Source organism: Lepisma saccharinum, chromosome 15 (assembly GCF_977018435.1).
Source record: "Lepisma saccharinum chromosome 15, izLepSacc3.1, whole genome shotgun sequence".
NCBI classification, from domain to species: Eukaryota; Metazoa; Arthropoda; class Insecta; order Zygentoma; family Lepismatidae; genus Lepisma; species Lepisma saccharinum.
The window spans coordinates 12504436-12525893 of NC_139243.1; the positions used below are offsets into that span (position 1 = coordinate 12504436).

At 40.4% G+C, this 21458-nt stretch overlaps 2 protein-coding genes across 6 annotated transcripts in view; one reads left to right on the forward strand and one right to left on the reverse strand.

Annotated features, from left to right (window-relative positions):
- Pka-R1 (protein kinase, cAMP-dependent, regulatory subunit type 1) overlaps positions 1-21458 on the reverse strand; it is a 198699-nt gene that overhangs the window by 99611 nt on the left and 77630 nt on the right. The window lies entirely within an intron of this gene.
- Positions 944-12304, forward strand: LOC145999400 (uncharacterized). Of its 2 annotated transcripts, none has more exons than XM_083136348.1 (2): positions 944-1136; positions 11433-12304. In XM_083136348.1, exons 1-2 carry the CDS (start codon positions 986-988, stop codon positions 12197-12199), a joined length of 918 nt encoding a protein of 305 aa, XP_082992474.1. In that variant the 5' UTR covers positions 944-985; the 3' UTR covers positions 12200-12304. The 2 variants fall into 2 exon arrangements, with proteins under 2 accessions (XP_082992474.1, XP_082992475.1); XM_083136349.1 differs by having other exon boundaries at positions 11436-12304.

Sequence of the window (21458 nt, forward strand, 5' to 3'; positions counted from 1 at the left end):
AGCACAGGGCAGCACTTTACTTCTTTTTTTTAAAAAAAAATACATTTCTTGTGCTATACTTAAGGTCCAATTTATTCACTGCAAATTCAATGACGTCACACTGCGAATTCGTTGGACAGATGGTTTAAATAGGGCTACCATATTTTGAAATGCTAAAAAGAGGACATTTTCTTCGAAAGCCACACACACCATCAATTTATTCACAAACACGAAAACATTACATAAATCACACAATTTATCACCATTAAATAAAATTACTTTATTTTATCTTCATGTTCACTGGCAGGTTTCCTGAAAAACTGAGTCAGTTTGTGCTTTTCGCACTCCACGTGTGCTTGCAAGTCTAGCCCTCCTTTGTTTGCCACAGACACATATACTCTTCTTTTCTTGTAACTCATTAGTAAACTTGCACTTTCTTTTAGGCATATTAGTAGCTTACACAGTGTTCGCAAACCCACTTCGAAACACGAACAAACGAACGACGCGGAAATCACATCGACCGGAACTTGAAACTGTAACAACAAACGACTAACGCTTAGCGCATCGTCCAGTACTGCCAACATCAAACGTTTAATGATTCGAAAAGTTGTAACTTCGTGATTTCTGACCTATGATGATTGGATAAAAGAAAAAACCCGGACATTTTAACAGAAAGTAAAAACCCGCCCGGACGCAAATTTCAGGGTCTGAAAAGAGGACATGTCCGGGAAAACCAGGACGTATGGTAGCCCTAGTTTAAAACCATTGTTGTGGTAGTAATCACAAAGATAAAAGTTACTACAAAGACCGCTTCTTTTTTTTATTCACTTGATGATAGCGAAAGTTTTCACACAGTCCTTTTTCCCTTCACGAGAGCGCAGCAAGCAGTTCCTGAATGTACCGCTAGGTGGCAGAGCGCTACAGAGCTACGAGCAGACTGAAACGCAAGGGAGAGGGAAAAAAAATAACTTTCCGAGTAGAACGGGCGTATGTCGATGTCTACAAGATGGCGGACCCGGAGATGTGCAGTGCGGAAAGCGAAGGCCAAAATAAACCCCGGAACATGAGCGACAGGAAGGAAAGGAAGAGGCTAAGGAACTCCGGGCAGGAATACGTCTCCCGTTCCGGCAAAGTTGTGGCCGCCAAGTGCATTCCAGGTGAGAGTCATGTGTTTGTTCCACCAACTACCATTGGCTGGTTGGGAGCCTAGCAATACGTAGCAAATTACTATTCCGGTTTGTGGCTGAATTTGAATTTTTAGTGGCTATCTGGACTTGTATTAATTATTATTATTTCAAGTCGCGTTTTTCCACTTTAGGCTAACAGCGACGACGAGAATGAATGGTTACATGAAATTGATGAACTTACAAACCACCCAAGCCGGGACTCGAACCCGTACCATTCGGTGGCGATATGGTGATTTACTTTCTGGATATGCACTACACTGAAGACTATGGTACTGTGGCCCCACAGGGAAAAATATTATACCGCAAACGAATTGTATGAACCTGAACAATTTTTAGTAGCGGACAGCTTTAATTCTGGCCATAGTTGACCATAGGGGCTCATTCAGAATTTTCCATCGGAGTTGGGAAGGGGGCGTACATTTAGAGCCAAATGACCATAATCATGGGCGTCCGGAAGGGGGGGGGGCACGGCCCCCCTGGAAAATGAATGTGTACCTAAATATTATATATTTCACACTTAATTTCATTTCAATCACAGTAATTTATGTTAATTATTATAAATTCGTTGAAGGAACATGATAATTTCAGACTGAAATAGTGTTTTTTGAGAGGGCATCACTATTTTGGAGGAAAAATGTGTCCTTTGCCCCCCCTGGAAAAATATTATCTTGCTTTCCCCTCCCGGAAAAAATCCTGCGGACGTCCATGACCATAATTGTCTTTGTGAAAAATTTTAGGTGTTGTTGAAGAAAATTGGGGGGGGGGGTGTCAAGGGATGTGCGGATAAATTTTAATTTGACAAATTTGATTTTCTCAAAATTTCGGGAGGGACTGAGTACGCAACTAGTTGCAGATAAGAACATCAGATTCCTAAAAATTCTTGAACAGAAGTGCACAACTAATCAGTACCCATAATAGCGAAAGTAATTTTCCCACTACGTTAATAGCGCGTTTTTTCCCAGCTGTATTTCTAAAGAATAAGCAATTAGCCAGGTGAAGAACAAACGAAGAAAAATGTAAATTATAGCAGCAACCCTCGACATGTTAAAGCGCAATGAATCATCGAGCGGGCATTCTAGAGCCCACTCTTCCCGAGTACCCTTTTCACCTCATTGTGGCAGACGTTCTATTTCTGGAACAAAGGGGACAAAACTTTCTTGCCACTGTTTACTATTAGTCAGGTACTTATTCACTCCTGGAGAAAATTTCTGCGCTGAAGTGTAATTTTGTTTTCACAATCATTTTCTGGACGCACAATACCTTTTTTTATTGGGAGAGGAAATAAAATAAAATCTGATTTTACCATGAAACGTTTGATTGGTTGAATCAGGTTATTTTACGTCGCTTTTCTTCCTCTTTTTGGCTAATCGCGACGATGAGAATGATTTGTGATGACAAAATTGATGAAGTGACACAAAGAATACACATGCCAAGGCCGGCATTCGAATCCGGGACCTCTGGCGTGGCAGCGCGTTGTGCTAACCAATCCGCTAAAGAGATCGGCTCCATGATACTTTTCTATACTTGTATGTGAAAAACCATGACTTTTTAGCCCCCTTTTCTTCATTCCATTGTACGTATTATACGTCTCAGAAGAATCATCGTATTCTTCTGTTTGGTACGACGTTAGAAATTGTTATCCAGCGCGTACGGAAGACGTTAAGTTTTCCAGGAAGGGCTGGAAAAAAAGGGGGGAAGAGTTTCGGGTACAAAATCCAAGCACCCAGGCGGCTCCTCTCGCGTCACAATTCCGTACGGCACTGCTCCCCCCGCCCCCCCCCCTCCCGGGAGAAGTCGTTGTTGCGTTACTGATTGTATATATTCTGCCATGTACATGCAAAGTTGTAATTTGAGAACTATTTCCCCCTAATCCTGGTTACGCCCCTGGTGCTTATTCAAAGCGATTCTTGGGTTTGTAACATAAAAACGATCAACTAAGCAGTGGTATACCCAGGATTTTTTTAAAATCATTATTATTATTCGTATATTTTGCCACCCTTTCCTGCATTTGACGATTTCACGTTTTTTTTTGGGGGGGGGTTACGACCCCACCAAGTCCCCCCTCCCTCTTGGGCAGGCTTGCTTGGGAAGTTTCTCGCAGGATTCTTCACGCGCTGTAAGAACACAGTTAATATAAACAAAGGTCCCACACCTTCAAAATAGCCGCATTGTGTGATATGGCTTTATCACATGCACTGTAATCTTACGCGCAAGATTTCTAACCAGCCGCCATTGAACCAATAGGTTGATTGATTTGCTTTATTTACCTTAGCTTTTTGTGCCACTTTTGGCTAATTTGCGAAAATGGGGATGAGTGATGAAATTGATGAATTGACACAAAACATCCATGCTCAGGCCGGGATTCGTAGCGCGATGTGCTAACCACTCCGCCACTGGGGGCGGCTAAAACCAATAGGATATCTCGCAATTCACGTGGATTTGTTTACACAGACTTCGTTACCAGAACGGACAGATAACCCAAGTTTTTTACACAATTTTCATTCTGAGGTGCATGTAAAAACATTTCTTCATGGTTGTAAATGTACTGCTGGACAAAGAAAACCGGACACCTTAATATTTGACATCTGAATTGCAATGACAACTCGCAGGTATATTACAGAATGTTTGGCAGATCATGTAGTACCATATGCACCATTCATATGCTCGGACTTTGTTTATGCATTCGTACTTAATTCAGTTTCTGCAACATTTTATCGACCCATTGCGTTATCACAAAAAATGCAAGTGTCCGGTTTATTTTGTACAGCAGTGCATAAACTTAGCGTTAAAATACGCCTTAAGGAGACATTATAGGGTAGGGCAATTAGAGGCAGGGAGTGCGGACGAATCATTGTTCTGTGTCATTGCAATTACTGTTCGTGACATGATTTGTTGGCCGTAATTTCTCACATATACCAGTAGAAACCACAGCCAGAAATCTTGGGGGTTTCCGAACCACCGAAAAAAAGGGGCTGCTGCCAACTCTCCTCCTCGCCTACTGGACAGGAGGCAGCGTTACGTACCAACACGTCAAAACCGCACGCACATCTATGCCACCGTATATTATATCTCCTGGATCCTACACTTGTATTTCATGCATTCCTGTATATTATATGTAAGCAGTGGCCTGTATGTATACATGTTTGTCTTAATGTCTGTATTTTTATCGAGCTTGATTGAACCCCTCGAATATACAAATCCGCGAATATACATTATCGACCAGAACGCATGACTTTTAAATTGCAAACTGGGATTCGATATAGAGTTGAACGTTTTGAATAGTTTTGCTATCGCTGTTAAGTATTGACATATAATTGCATCTTCTTTACAGTATTTCTAAAATTCTCGGTACTATTATAGTATGGGGGAGACACCTATCCCATAAATCATATATTTCGCACCTTTTTACATTGCTAACGTACTATTTTGGAATGCGGAACATTTCCTAAGGTGAAATAATGCATTTCTAACTAAGATAATGTCTATTTCTTACATTTACGAGTACTTACTGTTACGTATTATTTCGATTCTGTAACACATTATGACGGGAGATAGCGTACTGGTTCAGGGCGCGTTGTGCGAGTGTTTTGTCGATTTATGCAGTGTTGCAATCTCGTTCACCGGAAAATACCTACTTTCGTGCCCAGATTTGAAATTATGCTAATACCTCGCAAACCATTGACGTTAGCCCCAAAAACCATTTTCCGTAAGGTTAGGTTAGGTAAGCATAGTTAAAAGATAATAAAAAAAAATACTCGACACATCATGTTCTAGTGAAAACACGGTGAGTTTGAAACACTGACTATGGGGGTTACGTCATCTTAACACACGTAACATTGTGCTTTCGTTCAGAAAGCAAATGGCGGCAGCAGAAACAGCGTGTCGGACAGAGATTTTCGCAAAAAACAACATGTCATGTATTCGCATTAAAATGGATCAAAACTACATTCACGAACTTCCACAACGCAACAGAAAATGATTCCCGTAAGTACTTTCTCCTGTAAATTTGAAGAAATCCGTCTCCCCTATACTATAATGTTTCCAAGTTCTCTCCATAACCGCACATTTAGCATATATTCTTAAAAAGGAAATATTCATTAATTTTAAAAGATTTTCCTTTGACAGCAACTCTGCCAATTTATATATATATATATATTACCGGCTGTTAAACTTGATAACGAAGACCATGAAGACGTCATACTCATGTCATATACAAGTAAAGGCATTCCTGAAATGTACAGACAAAATTGCGGATTATATGGCATGCCTGTAAGGTTTTATTATTATGTTGACAAGCAACTCTGATGAACCACGATCTTTTCGATCCCGACACAGTTGAGCGCAAATGAGTCACTTTCTTGGGAGGGGGGGGGAACTTTTGTTCTATGTTGATTGTTCCCGGTCATGTTTACAGTATCAGAGGTCAAGCCTTCAAATGTTTTGCATTTGCAGCTGTTTTGCATTTGCAGCACTGCAATGCCTCTTCTTGACGCAGGTGTTATTGTGTTTGTTGTTGTAAGACATTCATTGTTGACATGTTTTTGAAGCTTTTTGAGTCTGCGATAATTTCTATAGGATACAATTGAAAACTTGCAGATTTTCAATCTTAAATAATATTGCAGTTAAATGCAGGTTTGACATTGTACGCATTTCACTCGTTCATCTAAAATTTCTTCAGGACCCCCTACACTTGGCGCGTATGATTTGGGTCTCTCCTTTTGTTTAAATGTATTATTCTTGTAACAAATATATAGGCCTAATAATAATGTACTGGACGTGGCGCTTTATCTGGCCATTGCTGTGCTCAGCGTTAAGTAACATTGCCCACCTCCGTGGCGGAGTGGTTAGCACACCGCGCTACGACGCCAGAGATCTCGGGTTCGAATAATCAAAATAAAAATACCAGTCTGAGTATAGGTGTTCTTTGTGAATGTCCCTTCATCAATTTAATCATATCATCACTCATTTTCATCGTCGTTATTATCCAAACTTGCCAGAAAAGTGTCCCTAAATAACAAAAATCAAGCATTATGTAGCAATAAACTATTAGTATAGTATAACCTCGTTAATCCGGACTAATGGGGGGATAAGTTGACCGGTTTAACGAAAGTCCGGATTAACTGAAATAACCTAAAAGAACAGTAGAAAGTGCATTAAAACTCCGTTTATAGCAACAAAACACGTTTATTATGGTGTCCGACTATTCCAATACCGGTTGAAGATCTCCACGCTTAGAGGTGACGAATGAAAGCGTGGGAGGGAGACCGGCAGTCGGTAGGTACGCCTAGGCCCTTCATGGGCTGTTGCGCGACGGATTATTATATATATTACTTAAAGGGCATAGGCCTAAATACACTATACAGTACAAAGTCTGCGGGAAACAGAATTGCATCAGTGGTTGACTGCCTTTTCTTTGGGAAGTTCTCTTGTTGACTTCTAGCCTCATTTAAAACCTTGTATTCCTTTTTTTCTTCTTTCTTTTCGCCTGTCCGGATTAAGCGAAGTCCGGCTTATCGGGGTCAGGATTAACGAGGATTTACTGTAGTATATTTGGCCTACCAAACTGCCGCACGAATTGAAACCAATTGCGTGCTGCTTTTTTTTTTTTTTTTTTTTTTTTTAAAAAACAGGGTTTTTAGTAGTCAGTCCTCATTTTGCCATTTTCCCCACCTTTAACCTTGCGTTGGTCGCGCACAGTCTCTCGTTCCGTGTGCGTGATTTTAACGTCGTTTTTTATCAATGTTTGTCAACACCCTCCCTCTGTCTGGCTGGGTTTCTAACCTTCCTCTTTTACCCACGATTTTGTTTTCAGTGTTAGTAAGATATTCAGTTTTTACTGAAAATCCGATATGCCGTTCCATGCCCGATTAACGAAGAGTACCTTTTTATAATTTTATAGAATTTCAATTTTTATAGTTTTATAGAATGTCAATTGTTGAAAGAAAAGATATAATGGCAATAATTGAAGATTTGGCGTCTTAGACCATTCATTTGGCATATTTTATAAACCCGGTCTCTGAGACCGTGCGCGACCACCGACGTAACTTTTCTCGCGCAAGCTACTAAGTTTTTTTTAAATTTTTTTTTTAAAAGAAATACTGGGCCAAATGGGGGAAATGCACCCCACCAACCCTCCTTGGGCACGCCACTGATTGAAAAAGTCATTGCTTCTGAGCTCCAAAATTTGGAGAATGAAAAACGCATACATATTGGGGAGGGGGACAAGATTGACATAAATATGTCTCTTCTTGAGAATTGGGGGGAAGCAGAAATTGCCCCGCTCCCAACCTGGCGCCTTCCCCCAAAACACTGCTTCAAATTGCAATTGCATGTGATCTTTTTTTTGGGGGGGGGGGCTGATATTAATTTTCCAGGACGCGCAACTGCGCTACCAGCTCCCCCATTCCGACGCTCATGCCCAGAATTTGGAATAAACAAACCCATAATCTCTGTGTACAGAGTACAGACTGCTCAAGCCAAAGTATGAATAGGCGCTGTAGTACGAGAATCGTCCAACGAGTTCTACGAAACGCTAACAGATGGCACTACATGCGCTTTCCCCCCATGCTCTTGGAAGTCTGCTGCTCTCCCCTTCCCAGGATCTGACGATTACGTAAGCAAGAAAAAAATCGATTTATCAAGAAGACTCGCAGAATAAGAGAGGTTACACCTCTACACCTTCGGAAACAATTAGCACGATCATCGGTGGCTGCAAAATAACCGAATGCGGTGACGTCACGGGCTATTGATTCCTCCCTCCCTCACGACGCTTGGAGACAGTGACTGCGCTGCACTGTTGATTCCTATAAGATTTCATTTCGGATAGAACGAAATTAATGCAATTAATGCTGCTTTCCGCATGTTAAATCCTAGAAATGGGTTACCATGAATTTGCAACCAGAAGTCTAGGCTTCAACATTAGAATTTTGTGAAATAATAAAATACATAAGTAGGCATTGTACAGTTGTGGACACTTCTGGGTTGTTAACGATTCCATTGAAAGTTAATGGGATTGTTGTACCCCAGAATTGTCCATGACTGTACTGTCAGTAAAAAAGTGAAACTTTTGTGTTAAATCCAATGTTATGGTCAGATAAGCCAATCATTGGCGGATCCAGATGTTACAGTTGGGAGGGGCGAATTTTGGTCACGTGTCACACCTCATCGAGGATCAATTCTTACTTCCACTGCTCTATACAGACTGTATACTGTAAATAGGAACCAAACTGACTTCCATGTTCCGGAGATTAAAATATTGAAATATAACTCGAATCTCCCATCGATATGGTACAGTGGGATTCATGAGTATTACCGCCCAAATTGTTTATGACTATTTTAATTAATTTTTCTTACATCCTGTGTGTTTTTAAGCGATGGATTTTTATGTATGCTGGAGCAGAAGTTGTCAAGAGCTTTTTTTAATTTTATTTTAATTATTGAAGCTTTATTGGATCAAATAAAGTGCACAAACATGGTGATGGACAATTTGCACGGTAATACTCATGGATTCCACTGTACATTAAACGATGAGATATGAGGAGTAAAGTGAATTAAATAAAGAAAACAAAACTCAATTGTCTCAAGGGGTCTTTTGAAGTATATTGCCCAATGGTACGGATCCAAATTTAAGAACTGTAGGGCCAGTTCTGATTAGCGTATCATGAGAATAAAGTGGACTAAGTCCTAAAAATATTCTCGGGCCTGTTAAACTCGTGATAAAAGTCAAATCCTTTGAGTCTTCAAAGGTTAGTTAGACCCAAAAACCTGGCAGTCGGGAGGGGCGATCGCTCTGTCGCCCTCCCCGTGGATCCGCGCCTGAAGCCAATAGGGACTTGATGTACAGTCACTACCAATAAAAATTGCACACCTACATCCTGAAATGCGTTGTGCGTGTAGCATAACTCTACGGCGATAATCCAACTCCAATAACAACTTTTCAGCAAGAAGTTCGACTTTCGTCGCGGAGTTAGGCAACAGGCATAACCCCAAGCAGGGAAGCGGGTATTTCAGGATATAGGTGTCCCATTTTTTTTTGCCGGTGACTGTACAGCCAACGGTAAAAATAATATTTTTTATTGCTAACAGTTGGGCTGAAAAGTTCGTAGGCTAACATAGTAAAAAATATTTTTTTGACAAAATTCGATTTTATTATTCAATATAGTTGCCTTCGAGGGCGATACAACGATTATAGCGGTCATACAATTTTTCGATGCCATTTTTATAGTACGATTTCTCTTTAGCCTCAAAATAGGCCTCAGTTACGGCGATTACCTCTTCATCAGTGCTAAATTTCTTTCCAGCGAGCATTCTTTTAAGGTCTGCAAACAGGAAAAAGTCACTGGGGGCCAGATCTGGAGAATATGGTGGATGAGGAAGCAATTCGTAGTCTAATTCATATAATTTTGCCATCGTTTTCATTGATTTGTGACACGGTGCATTGTCTTGATGAAACAGCACTTTTTTCTTCTTCAAATGGGGCCGTTTTTTCGTGATTTCATCCTTTAAACGCTCCGACAACGCTATGTAATAATCTCAGCTATCTCGATCAACTTCACTTTACGATCATTTAAAATTATTTTGTGGACTTTTTTGATGTTTTCGTCGGTAACAGCCTCTTTGGGGCGTCCACTGCGTGCATCGTCTTCGATGCTCATTTCGCCTCGTTTAAATTTAGCAAACCACTTCTCAACGGTTGATTTTCCTGGTGCAGAGTCCGAATAATGTTTATCAAGCCAAGCCTTGGCTTCAACAGTATTTTTTTTCGCCAAAAAGCAATGCTTTATTAACACACGAAAATCTTTTTTTATCCATTTTTTCACAATAACAAAAGCTGCTTCACTCACAATGCTATATCTCACGAACTAATTATCCGGCAGCTGTGAAATTTATACACGTATCTTTTGAAGGTTAGTACTAAGTACAAATCACATGGATTTAATTCTAGTAACGCCATCTATGAGTCAGCCTACGAACTTTTCAGCCCAACTGTTATTTATATTCTACTTCTTGCGCTGTTTTAAGGAATAGAATTCAGTTGGTGCGAAGTAGCTGCTGTTTTCTGCTTATTGCTGTTTCTATTTCAATTCAGAATCATCATATTGTGGAAAACAGATAGAATAAAAATGGCTGTACAGTTTAGACTTTAGAGTAAGATATGAACCACCGAGTACAGCCCCTCCACCATGGATCGAACCCGGGACATCTTGATTACTAGGCAACAATTTTGCAATTACGCCCACGGAGAGGTCCATCTTATATATTAGACCCTATCATGGAAAACAACGGAAATCCAAGCAATAAAATAATTTATATACTTCTCAAGTATAATAATAATAATAGCCCGTGGCTCTACAGCCCATAAGAGCCTTGGCCTATCTCCCGACTGCAAGTCTCAATCCTACCTAGAGGTATGGAGATCTGCAACCGGTAATGGAGTGACGTGGGGTCAGCACGTCGAACCTTCAGCCGTTATACGAGATATCCGTGACCGGGTTACGCTACTACCTCACGATGGTGGGTTGCCAGAGAAGTTAAAATGTTGAATTATAAAAATATGAAACTACAAAAAGTATGTAACTGAGGCCACATTTTTTGCAATGCAAAAAAGAAATAAATGTGATTTAAATCAGTTTTTTTTTTTTAAAAAAAAAAAGGTTCCTATGCGTCGCTTTTCTACCTTATTGGTTAATGAGGATGAACAGATGAAATGGATAATGGCACAAACACAATGACATCCCCATGACCTGCCCAGGGTTCGAAAGTGGGACCTGTTGCTTCGTAACGCCCTGCATGGAGGCTGGTCAAACAAGACTGTGAAAGACTGGTCTGCCACATGGTATCCAATGTAGAAAAGTTTTGTATGATTGATTTATTTTACTTCATTTTTCTGCCACTTTTGGCTAATCGTGAAGATGAGGATGAGTGATGATATGATGATATTGATGAAGGGACACTTGCAAAGACCATCCATGTCGGGATTCGAATCCGGGACCCCTGACGGTTTTGTAGGAGTGGAATGCAATTTTGCACTATGGAATAAACATTATGATGTTTTCAGAGAATGCAATATTATTTTGTCTGTTCTAAGATACATACAGGATAGAAAATGCCCCTTTTTTAACTAAAACTCTGAGTCGGAACGCGGATGTCCTCTACACACTGTTAAATTATGCCGTGTTGTATGTGTGTGTCTCTTATGTATATGTAATTATCAAACCGGTCCACGAGCACTCCAGGTCCTAATCATACTTTTTCCACTCCTTCCAGAAGAAATCTGCCAGTGCCCGCTCAAATGCAACGAGAAGGTTCCAAACGACGTGCGCCAGAAGCTGTTCCAGCAGTTCTACGACCTTGGAAGCTACTCGGTACAGAATGCCTACCTGAAGGAGTACATCTGGCTGAAGCCCGTGCGGAGGCGCTACATCACCCACCAGAGGGTGCCGGGGGTGAGCAGGCGCCAGCTCAGCTGCAAGTACTACGTCCCCATCTCGACGGTCGACGAGGAGGACGACCTCAACGAGATCACCATCGTCGACGTGTGCCAGAAGGCGTTCCTCAACACCTACGCCATCAGCGAGAAGAGACTTCGCACCCTCAGGGCGAAGATCAAGGTGCTCCTGAAGGAACCTGACGAGTCGACTCTCGACGACGCTGCTCCCGAACAAATTAGCGACGACGACGACCAGGATCCCGCATCCGCTATGGAAAGCAGTGTGCAGGAGAATAAGTACAGTGTCATTTCGGTGACGGAGCTTAAGTGTAGCCAACCCCCGAACCTTCGAAGTGCAATCCCGATTCAGCCTAAACGACAAGACTCTTCGCCAATCGACCCCACGGCAGGTCAAAGTTCTCTGAACGATTCGACAATTGACGCCAGCTTGAAACCGCAGCTTACAGTGTCTAGCAACACCAATGCTCAACAGTATCAGGCACAATTGTTGTGCAAGAACACTCACGAACTGGAAAAAGCCTTAGTCACGGTTTCCACTTTCTTCCAGAACCAGCTGTGGAAGCCTGAATATATAAGAAAATAAATATTGCTTAGTGTATGTTGTGTTAATCAATTAATTTCATACTGCCGTCACCTTAGTTTACATCCAGTGTGAACCAACAACAGAAGTTTCTGGGTTGAATTCAGAGTATTGACGCATTCGTCCTTACCGTAGCGATTACACTATACAGCCCGCCAGATACGATGGCCGATGAACCCGCATGCGCGGTACACAGTGGAGCCACGTGACTGCCGAGCCAATCCGCGTCCCTAGTATTGAAGCTCCTTCTAGGAAGGGCATGCCCACCAGGAACATCGTTGGCCTGCGCGGCCATCGTAGGTGACACGTCGTATACGAAGGTACACTCCTGTTCACATAAAGTGGAACATTTTGTAAGGTTGGACAGTTGTAGCATGTGCCACTTTTTCTGAACAGGAGTGTACAAGTCGTCGTATGAGAACCAGAGTAACGTAACTCGAAAAATGAGTTGTCAGTTTTGTTTTAAATAAACTCCCCTGAAGAGCTTTACTTGGAATCAGACCGACATATCTGCGCTTCTAATTCTTAGCAGTAAGGTGGAGTCACGTATATCCAATATACTGACTCTTTAACATATTCCTACGAATTCATTATTTCCTCTCTCCTGTAAATATTATAAATTGGAGTTAGGTCTCTCTGGTTCTCACACGACGAAATGAAACCTTAAATATGCAGCCAAATTTCGATTCATGTTACTTGTCATCCACTAACAAAAGTTCATCAAAACTGACCAATATTAATTCATTCTAGAGAACGAATGCTTTTGCTTACTTCATTGTTAGATCCACTTTATGCGGACCGGAAAATCTGGATGGAACGTACTGTGTTTAAACTGAGAATCTAACCAAGGACGAATGTTATATTAAAAAAATTGTCTCCGCAGATAAAGATTGATTGATTGAGTTGGTGTTTTATTAAGTCCACTTTACGCACAGTAAGGCTAATCAGGACTGGATCTACAGTTTAAAGTGGGATCCGAACCACTATGAGCCTCCACCGGGAATCGAACCCGAGACCCCTTGATTACAAGGCGCGCAGATAAAGAATTCCGTGGAAAACAAAGATATTTACTAGATAACTGCTAAACATGACTACGAACATTCTGTTGGTTTGGTGAATGACGTGTTCAAAACAATATCTACAGAGTATTTCCCCAAGTCACAAAACCCCAACTTTAAACAAGATTTTCTCCATTATGAAGCCTCATCCATTGAGATATTTTTCAAAACTTTCGATTTCTAGTTTATTCCACACAGGGAAGCCTAGAAATCAATTAATGGCTGAAGTCAGAATTCGATCTTTCTTAATATTATCATTATTATTTAGAACGCTAATTTCGAAACAGAAAGATGGATTATATATATTATAGTAAATTGAGAAATATATAAAAGAAGAGTTTAAATACTATAAAAGAAGTAAATAGAATGATGTATATGGTAAATTAAAAGAATTAAGAATATGGCCGCATATGAAACGTTTAGGAAAGTTATTAAGTGAACAAATGAATTCAGAAACGTATCTCAATTTCTTTTTGATTCTCTGACGAGGAGAACATCGTCAGCTTTTGCATTTGTCCGTTCCCCGGTGGCGCTGTGTCAAATTAGACGCCCCGAAGCACTTTTCGGTTGCGCTTTTTATTAGTCGCACTGGGCCATTGGCAGCGCTCGTTATTAGCGATCCTGGTTATTCCCCTTTGGTCGTCAAATAGGAGGTGGCGCTATTGTCAGTTTAGTCGACCCTACTCTTTCTACAAGTATAGCTTGTATTGTTTGACAAAGAAGCGGGGGGAAAGCGAGCACATAAATAAGATTACGCTATAATAAAAGAAGAAGAAGCTTTTTCCATATTAAAAGAAGAAGAAGCCTTTTAAAAGAAGAAGAAGCCGTTTCCATAAGAAAAGAAGAAGCTTTTTCCATATTAAAAGAAGAAGAAGCCTTTTAAAAGAAGAAGCCATTTAAAAGAAGAAGCCTTTTCGAATATACAAATACATATATTTTCTCTGTATTTTGTTAAGTTCTCAGAATATAGATCCGCATTTTACTATATCCTCTTGGCTATAAAACGCTTTCTTATTTGGAATTCTCAAACAAAGAACCTATCCCCCTGAGATTAAGATATCTGTAGCCGTGGTAAATAACATTTAAGTACGTACCCACAAGGGGCGTAGCAAGTGGGTTAAGCCGCTTGCTCTGGGAGGTAACAAATACTGTGGGGAACGCGCCCTGCTTTTCAAGGTAACGCCTCTTATACTACACGAACGCGACCGACGAAGTCTCCTACCTCCCCAACATTCTCCTTTCGTCCCTTCTTACACTGTTACGATTACAATGTCACATAACACTATTACTCACCAATCAGATGAGAGGTAACCCACTATACGACCGCGACCGACGAAGCCTCCCAGTGCAGTCCACGCGTGCACACGAGAGCGTTCTTTCACAGATACAGCGAATTGACCAGCCCCGCTGTAATGTCTGCCACATCTTTTCAGCCTTCAATAAGGAGCAGAGCATGGGAGCGCTGCGTAAAACATCTTCGCTGAGCGACTGCCGATGTCGCTGCAAACGTTTATTATAATATAAATTTGTGTGATCCTATACTAAAAGCAGGGTTGTAAAAGACCCAGGAATTGTAAATAAATTTAATTCCGGTCCAGGAGAGAAAATCAGCAAACATAAATGGGTTCTGGACCGTAAAGAACCTTTCTATCTTTAAAAGTATTTCAATTCGGTCCCGAAACCTTTTTTTTTCAGAATCAATTTAAACACGGTCCAACTTTGGTATTGAAATGAAACAATACGCAACTTGTACCGAATTTAAATTGTGCGAGAAAAAAAAGATCCAGTCCTCTTACGGAACCCAATAGAACTGATTAGAATTTATGGGTTTCTGGACATTTAACAACCCTGCTACTACTACCCTTCACGCGTAGATATATGAAATTAATTCCCTATTTTCCCCAACATCTCCCGATCGACCTGCGTGATGGCTTCAGGCATGCGTTCCTCCTAAGTCCTCCAAGGCAGTCTTTCGCAGCCCCAAAGGCCGAAATCCATAGGCGTATCTTGGCAGGGACATAGGGGTGGGTGGATGGGGGGATTTACAAGTTAACATTATACTTTTGTTTCCCTCTAGGGACATGAGAAGTAAGGAAGTAGAGTAAAGTTTGTGATTTCGCAAATGTAACAGTTGTAACATATAATCATGGACGCAATTTTTATGGGACGAAAAAGCTTATCGATTCTGCTACCACCAAAGTTACGCCCATGTCGAAATCCAACGGCACTGTTAAAAGTGACGTTGTCAAAATTGACTCAATTGATATATTCACATGTCATTTACTTACATTCCAATCCTTGTTTCTGAAGAGTAACTGGTGTGACACTCTCGAAATTAATTCTTCGTTTTCTTGTAATTATAGTATCCCGTTTTTATTTATTTAGTTTCAGATACAGCACTGTAATAGCCATTTTAGAATCAAACAAACAAGTCAAGATGGTTAGGTTAAAACAAAAAAGGTAAATTTGAGAAACGTGTGAAGCAGATAAAATACAAACTGTTCTATGGCGTAAAACTGCCAGTTTATCATGCAACCAATGGTGACTGAGGTGGGAAATACTTCTTGTGGAACAATACCACCGCAGTGCTATGGTAATTATTAGAGCCCGGATTTATAAGCGAATTGCATATCCTTTTCCAGACTTCTAATGGTAAGAAAAAAGGTTATGCTTCGTATTACATACCTTGATGAGCTATTTAACTAAGGTTGAAAGTGCTTATAAATGCTTATTTCTGCAGGAAACTGTTATGCTTGCTTATTTTATGATTTTGGTTTAAAATAGCATATTTTACCCAAATCTGTCATATTTCAATCCTATTTCAATCACACGACGGCATTGGGATGACGAGATCTATGCTTCTAAATAGTCGCACGGGAGACACGGCATCCAAGAAAAGATACAGTGCATCCAAAATCATTTTTCCAAATTGCCTCGTATTACAACACAGTTGAAAGCTCGAAATAATCCATTGCAACATTCTCTCATTGATGAAATTTCAGTAACGTTGTCTTCAGAAACTCACGGTGTTGCTAACATTGTGTCCGACAAGCTCAGTCAGGTATTACTGAAAAATCCCGGTTACAAAACACTGTCAAATTTACAAACATATTTCTGGTGAAGGAATAGACATTGAAGAGGAATTCACTGAAGAAGAACTGTGGTGTCTTTCACATGCGCCTGTGATGTCATGCTAAGTGGAAAAAACATTTTCACTGTACAAATCATTCTTCACTGACAGACGTTGGAGCTTCACACAAGAAAATCTCAGGATGACCTTCCTTACATACTGTAACAGCTTTGAATAAGATAAGAGATCTAATAAACAAATGTTTTTCAGATTTTCCTGTATTTGTTTATGCTTATTTTTTTAATTTTTTGTGCTTATTAACTTGCTTATTTTACTGTTTGATTGTGCTTATAAATCCGGGCCATAGTAATTATAATATAAGGGTACAGACGATGATCTTGTAATAATGGGTACATTCGGGTTGTAACTTGGAACACTCGATTTCGAAAAGAAAAAAAATAGTTTTGACGACATCGTATTATGATCGGGGCACAGTTATATAGAAGCTGAATTAACTACTTTCCGCTATGTTGTCTAGTTCTTTTTGAATAACCCTGTATATTCCCCCTGTTAGGTTATATATAGAGCCCGGAAGTTCAGGCATTTATTTTCGTTAAAATAGGCAGGCAAAAAGGCATTTATAATGTGGAAAATAGGCACAAAAAATGAAAAAAAATGCAAAATAAACCGAAAAAGGCACATTTGGAAAGCGCTTACTTTTATCTATAATTGCTGGCAAAATGTTAAAATCTACATTGGGAAGAGCATTTCAATTTTCTCCGTCTTGATTGCACATAACTACAAGGTGCTTTTTAAGTTCTAAACATTCATTGATAGTCGTCTGTCAGAGAGAATGTTTTTCATAATATAAAATGATCTTTCTACTTCGACAGTAGTTATTGGAGCATACATAAAACAAGCTAAAGTAGCTGGACTCATTTTGGGTAACAGCATTTTCACCTTTTAGAATATCACAAATTGTTTTCAATTGTTTCAAGTCCTCATTTGCACTCACTACCCGTTCGCACTTTTCCGCAACAGCTGACCCCTTTTCTCCTGGCACTTCCATCATCTGCTGCATAGATTCCTGGTAGATTTTCATGGATGCTATAATTGTAATTGTCTCTGGAAATGCACTATAATGTGCAAAAATAAACTTTAATAGCACAGGAGTTTTTTCACTTCACGAATTGAAGCCGCTTCATTTTCTGGAAGAGCATCGATCACCTCACTGATTTTTTCAAGGTTGTTAGCATAATAATATATAGCTGCTGATAAAACTAAGCTCAGATGCAACTTCCTTAAATTTTCAGGTTCGAGAGGGAGATTTCAGAAATATCTTCTTTATGTTCGAAATCAACCTGTCCACTTCAGCAGTCAATCATGCACAAGAAATGTTAACCGAAAGGCAATATCCTAACTCAGCATGAAATACATTTTTCTCGCACCTTTCTCCTTCAGCAATGTTGAAACATGCGTGAGTTCAATATTACTTAAATAAGGCGAAAATTATTCACATAATAAACGGAAGAAAAATAAATGCCAACAACGTTTTTTGGGAGAAAAATAATTTATATACACATTTTTTTAAAAAAATTGTCAAATTTCATTGAAAAGGGCAAAAAAAGGCATTATAATTAAAAATAGGCAGTGGGGTCCCAAATAGACAAAATAGGCAAAATGAAAAGGCTTCTAAAACATTCGAAACAACATAAGAAACGTATATCCGGAAAAATTTTATCAATATATGCATAGATAAAAAGAGGCATTTTGCCAAACTTCCGGGCTCTAGTTATATATAGCCAAAAGCTACAGCGAGCAAAACGCAGGAACTAAAAGACAATCTGCTAATTGCAATCAAAAACGAGAACTGTGTCACCTGCGTTCTACCACCTACGTAACGCAATGCGACAAACCCACACAGCACATTACGTCAATAGCGAAAACATTAAATAGGTATGTGACGATCCATCCACTGGCATTGCATTGTTCAAAATGCAACGTAATGTTCCATGCAAAGGGTACACGATGACACTGGCTCCTCGCGTCACACAATCGTATTGAAACGAGCAATTTGTTCTGCCGAATGGTCCCTTTAGAATGCGCAAGCAGGTGCTAAGTATGTTTTGTGTCGAGAACGGGGCTGAGAGTTTGATAATTGATTTTTGAAAATTATGGACGCGTGAGCACAATGGCTATTTGCATCCTTCGCTAATAAGGAGACAAGGCTCTTAACAAAACAAACTGTCTGACCGAGCGTTTCCATTAAAAGGTCTGGGCTTTAATTGTAATTAGAGCCACTGACGTACGCAGAAGGGGGCGGGGTCTGACAGGGCTAAACCCCCTCTGGCATTTTCATAAAATCAACATTTTCAAATTAAAGAAATGATAAATTTATGGAAAAGCACAGTAAGAAGTGCAACACGCCTTAAAATGACCTTAGATTATGGTTTTTGAGAGTGGAAATTTCTAAATCCTCAACCCCCTAGAACGCAGCCCCTCCGGGAAAAAAATCCTGCCCGTGTTAGAGCCCGTATTTCTAGACACTAAACTACAAAAGGCGGCATACAATGGTGATGGGTTTATAATACTGCGAAAACTGAAAAGACTAAATTCATAATCTCGCATCCAAAATTTTATACTTTTCATAACATTAATAACCGTAATTTCCTAACAGTGGCAGAATACTGTAAAATGTTAGCATGTAGTTTCTAAAACAGGAAAATGTTTGGAATTTTGTGTTCTATACCTTCTGATAATAAAAGATTCGGAGTCTAAAGTTGTTGCAAGCTGCTACAAAGTTGAGACGTTTTATCCCGATTAATATTAGAAGATATTAGGACATATTTCAATTTAGCACATTTCTACAAAGTTGTAAAGTTAATTCGCTTGTCCTTAAAAATCTAACCCATTCACATTTTTTTTATCTCACCAAGGCGTATGGTTACAGTATACTCCCGCTGGGTCAGGTTTGGTGCTATTAGTATATGGAGTAAAACCTCGTTAATCCGGACAAATGGGGGGGGGGGATAAGTTGACCGGTTTAACGAATGTCCGGAAGAACTGAAATAACCTAAAAGAACAGTAGAAAGTGCATTAAAACTCCGTTTATAGCACGTGTTTTATACAGCGTATATTGATACACGTGTAGATTGAATTGTATATTCTGCAAATATGCTGTATAAAGAAACAAACTGCCGGAGTACTTGTTGAGGCCAGTGTACAAAGTCTGCCGGAAACAGAATTTCATCAGTGGTTGACTGCCTTTTCTTTGGGAAGTTCTCTTGTTGACTTCTAGCCACATTTAAAACCTTGCATTCTGTTTTTTTTTCCTCTTGCCTGTGCAGATAAAGCGAAGTCGGGCTTATCGGGGTCCGGATTAACGAGATTTTACTGTATCTCCAAATTGCTATAGCTATTGCTATCCGCACACCATGCGATAACACTGTCGCAGTTTGTGTCCAGCCAGACGCGAGGACCCTAAAGTACTGCTCTTCCACAGACCTTTCCAGGCGGCGAGCTGGGAAACGGAATTCTAAACTTCCCGACGGCGTAGAAAAACACATGAACGGAAAGAGGACACGTTGAAGATTTGATTTGTCGTTGGAAAAAGTCGAACTCTCTCATTTGATTAGCCGTACCTTGAAGCGCTCTTTTTCTCCATAAGGAATGCATGGGAATCTGAAAATTCTTTTTTTATCATATTTTTCAAACAGCTTTGTAATGAACTTGAAAAATTGTTTCCACATGCAACATGGGGAGAGATTCGTACACTCTTGTATAGTCGGGTTTCTTTTTAGTAGCTGATCGCCAATAGCACCAGCCCATCAAGCCTGTATGTGTGATATCTCACTACCCTTCAGAATTAGAAACGCTCCGGGCTTCACCTCCAAGAGCAGAGGCCGAATAGAGAGATTGAGGAAGGGTCGATCGAGGACCATTTTCCTTATCGGGAACATTCCTCGCTAACATTATCGACTGCTAAAGTAGGAAAATACAAGGTAATTAACACAATCAAGTGACGAGTATTGATCAAATTCTCACATCCGATTAACGACGACAGGAATCTTGCTAACTGCGAGTTAGTTAACTTCCGATTAGTGTGTGCAATATTTATGTCGCGGCGAGGGGGTGAGGGGAAAGATGATGTGATCATTCAGAATTTCACCAATCGAACGCAGGCTTGTGCGGCCTGTCATGAAACATTGCTGCGGATTGGCTCGTTCCACAGCGACATGTGTCGCCTGTCGCTTGGGTGTGAGTTCTCCCTTAGCAGCAAATGTCTTCATTTAAAAGTAACTCAGTTCTCACTTCTTCAGTTACACATTCTGGAGAAGATATAACTCGAATAATATATTTCCTGTACGTATGGACTCCCCAAGTACGGTATCGAAGACACATTAAGGCAGCTTTCAGACCGAAGTGACACGAGCTCCCCCGCCCCCACCGTCTGAAAGAAGCGAGAGGCCTTTACTGCAACAGTCCGAGGCGACACGATTGAGAAACCGGTAGGGTCCGAGTTCACTCCAGTACGAAAGGTTGCATTTATTTATAAAGGTTCGTTTTCAAGTGAGACGTGTCGCTTCGTCTGAAAGCTGCGTAAAATTACAAATATATTATAGATAACCTCATGTTTAAATATGAAATATCCATCGGAAAAAAAAGCAACTGTCACTTCGTTACTCGTAGTAACTGAAGAAAAGTAGCGGAGTTACCCTTACTCGAAAAAGTAACTGTTACTTGTAACTGCATTACAAGTAGCTCGTAAGTTTCAGGGAGAATTCATACCGAAGCGACAAGCGGCATGTGTCGCTCGAGGATTTCACCAATCGAAGGTAATCTCGTGCGGCGTTGTGCCGCTAGGGTATGAAATATTGCTGCTGACTGGCTTGTTCGCAAGCGGGATGTGTCGCGTGTCGCATCGGTCTGAAACGTCCCTTAAAAGCTGCAAACCTCACAAAGTACCCTACCCTTCATAAACCATGTACACTGTTATGAACAGCTTTACTACACACCCTTTTTAACCCGAGTTTCCTATGAACAGGCAGGGACTAGGTCGACACTGACTGTGGAAGCAAGCCTAGAGCCCACGGCAACGAATCGAACACAGGACACACCTGGATTTCAAGTCTAT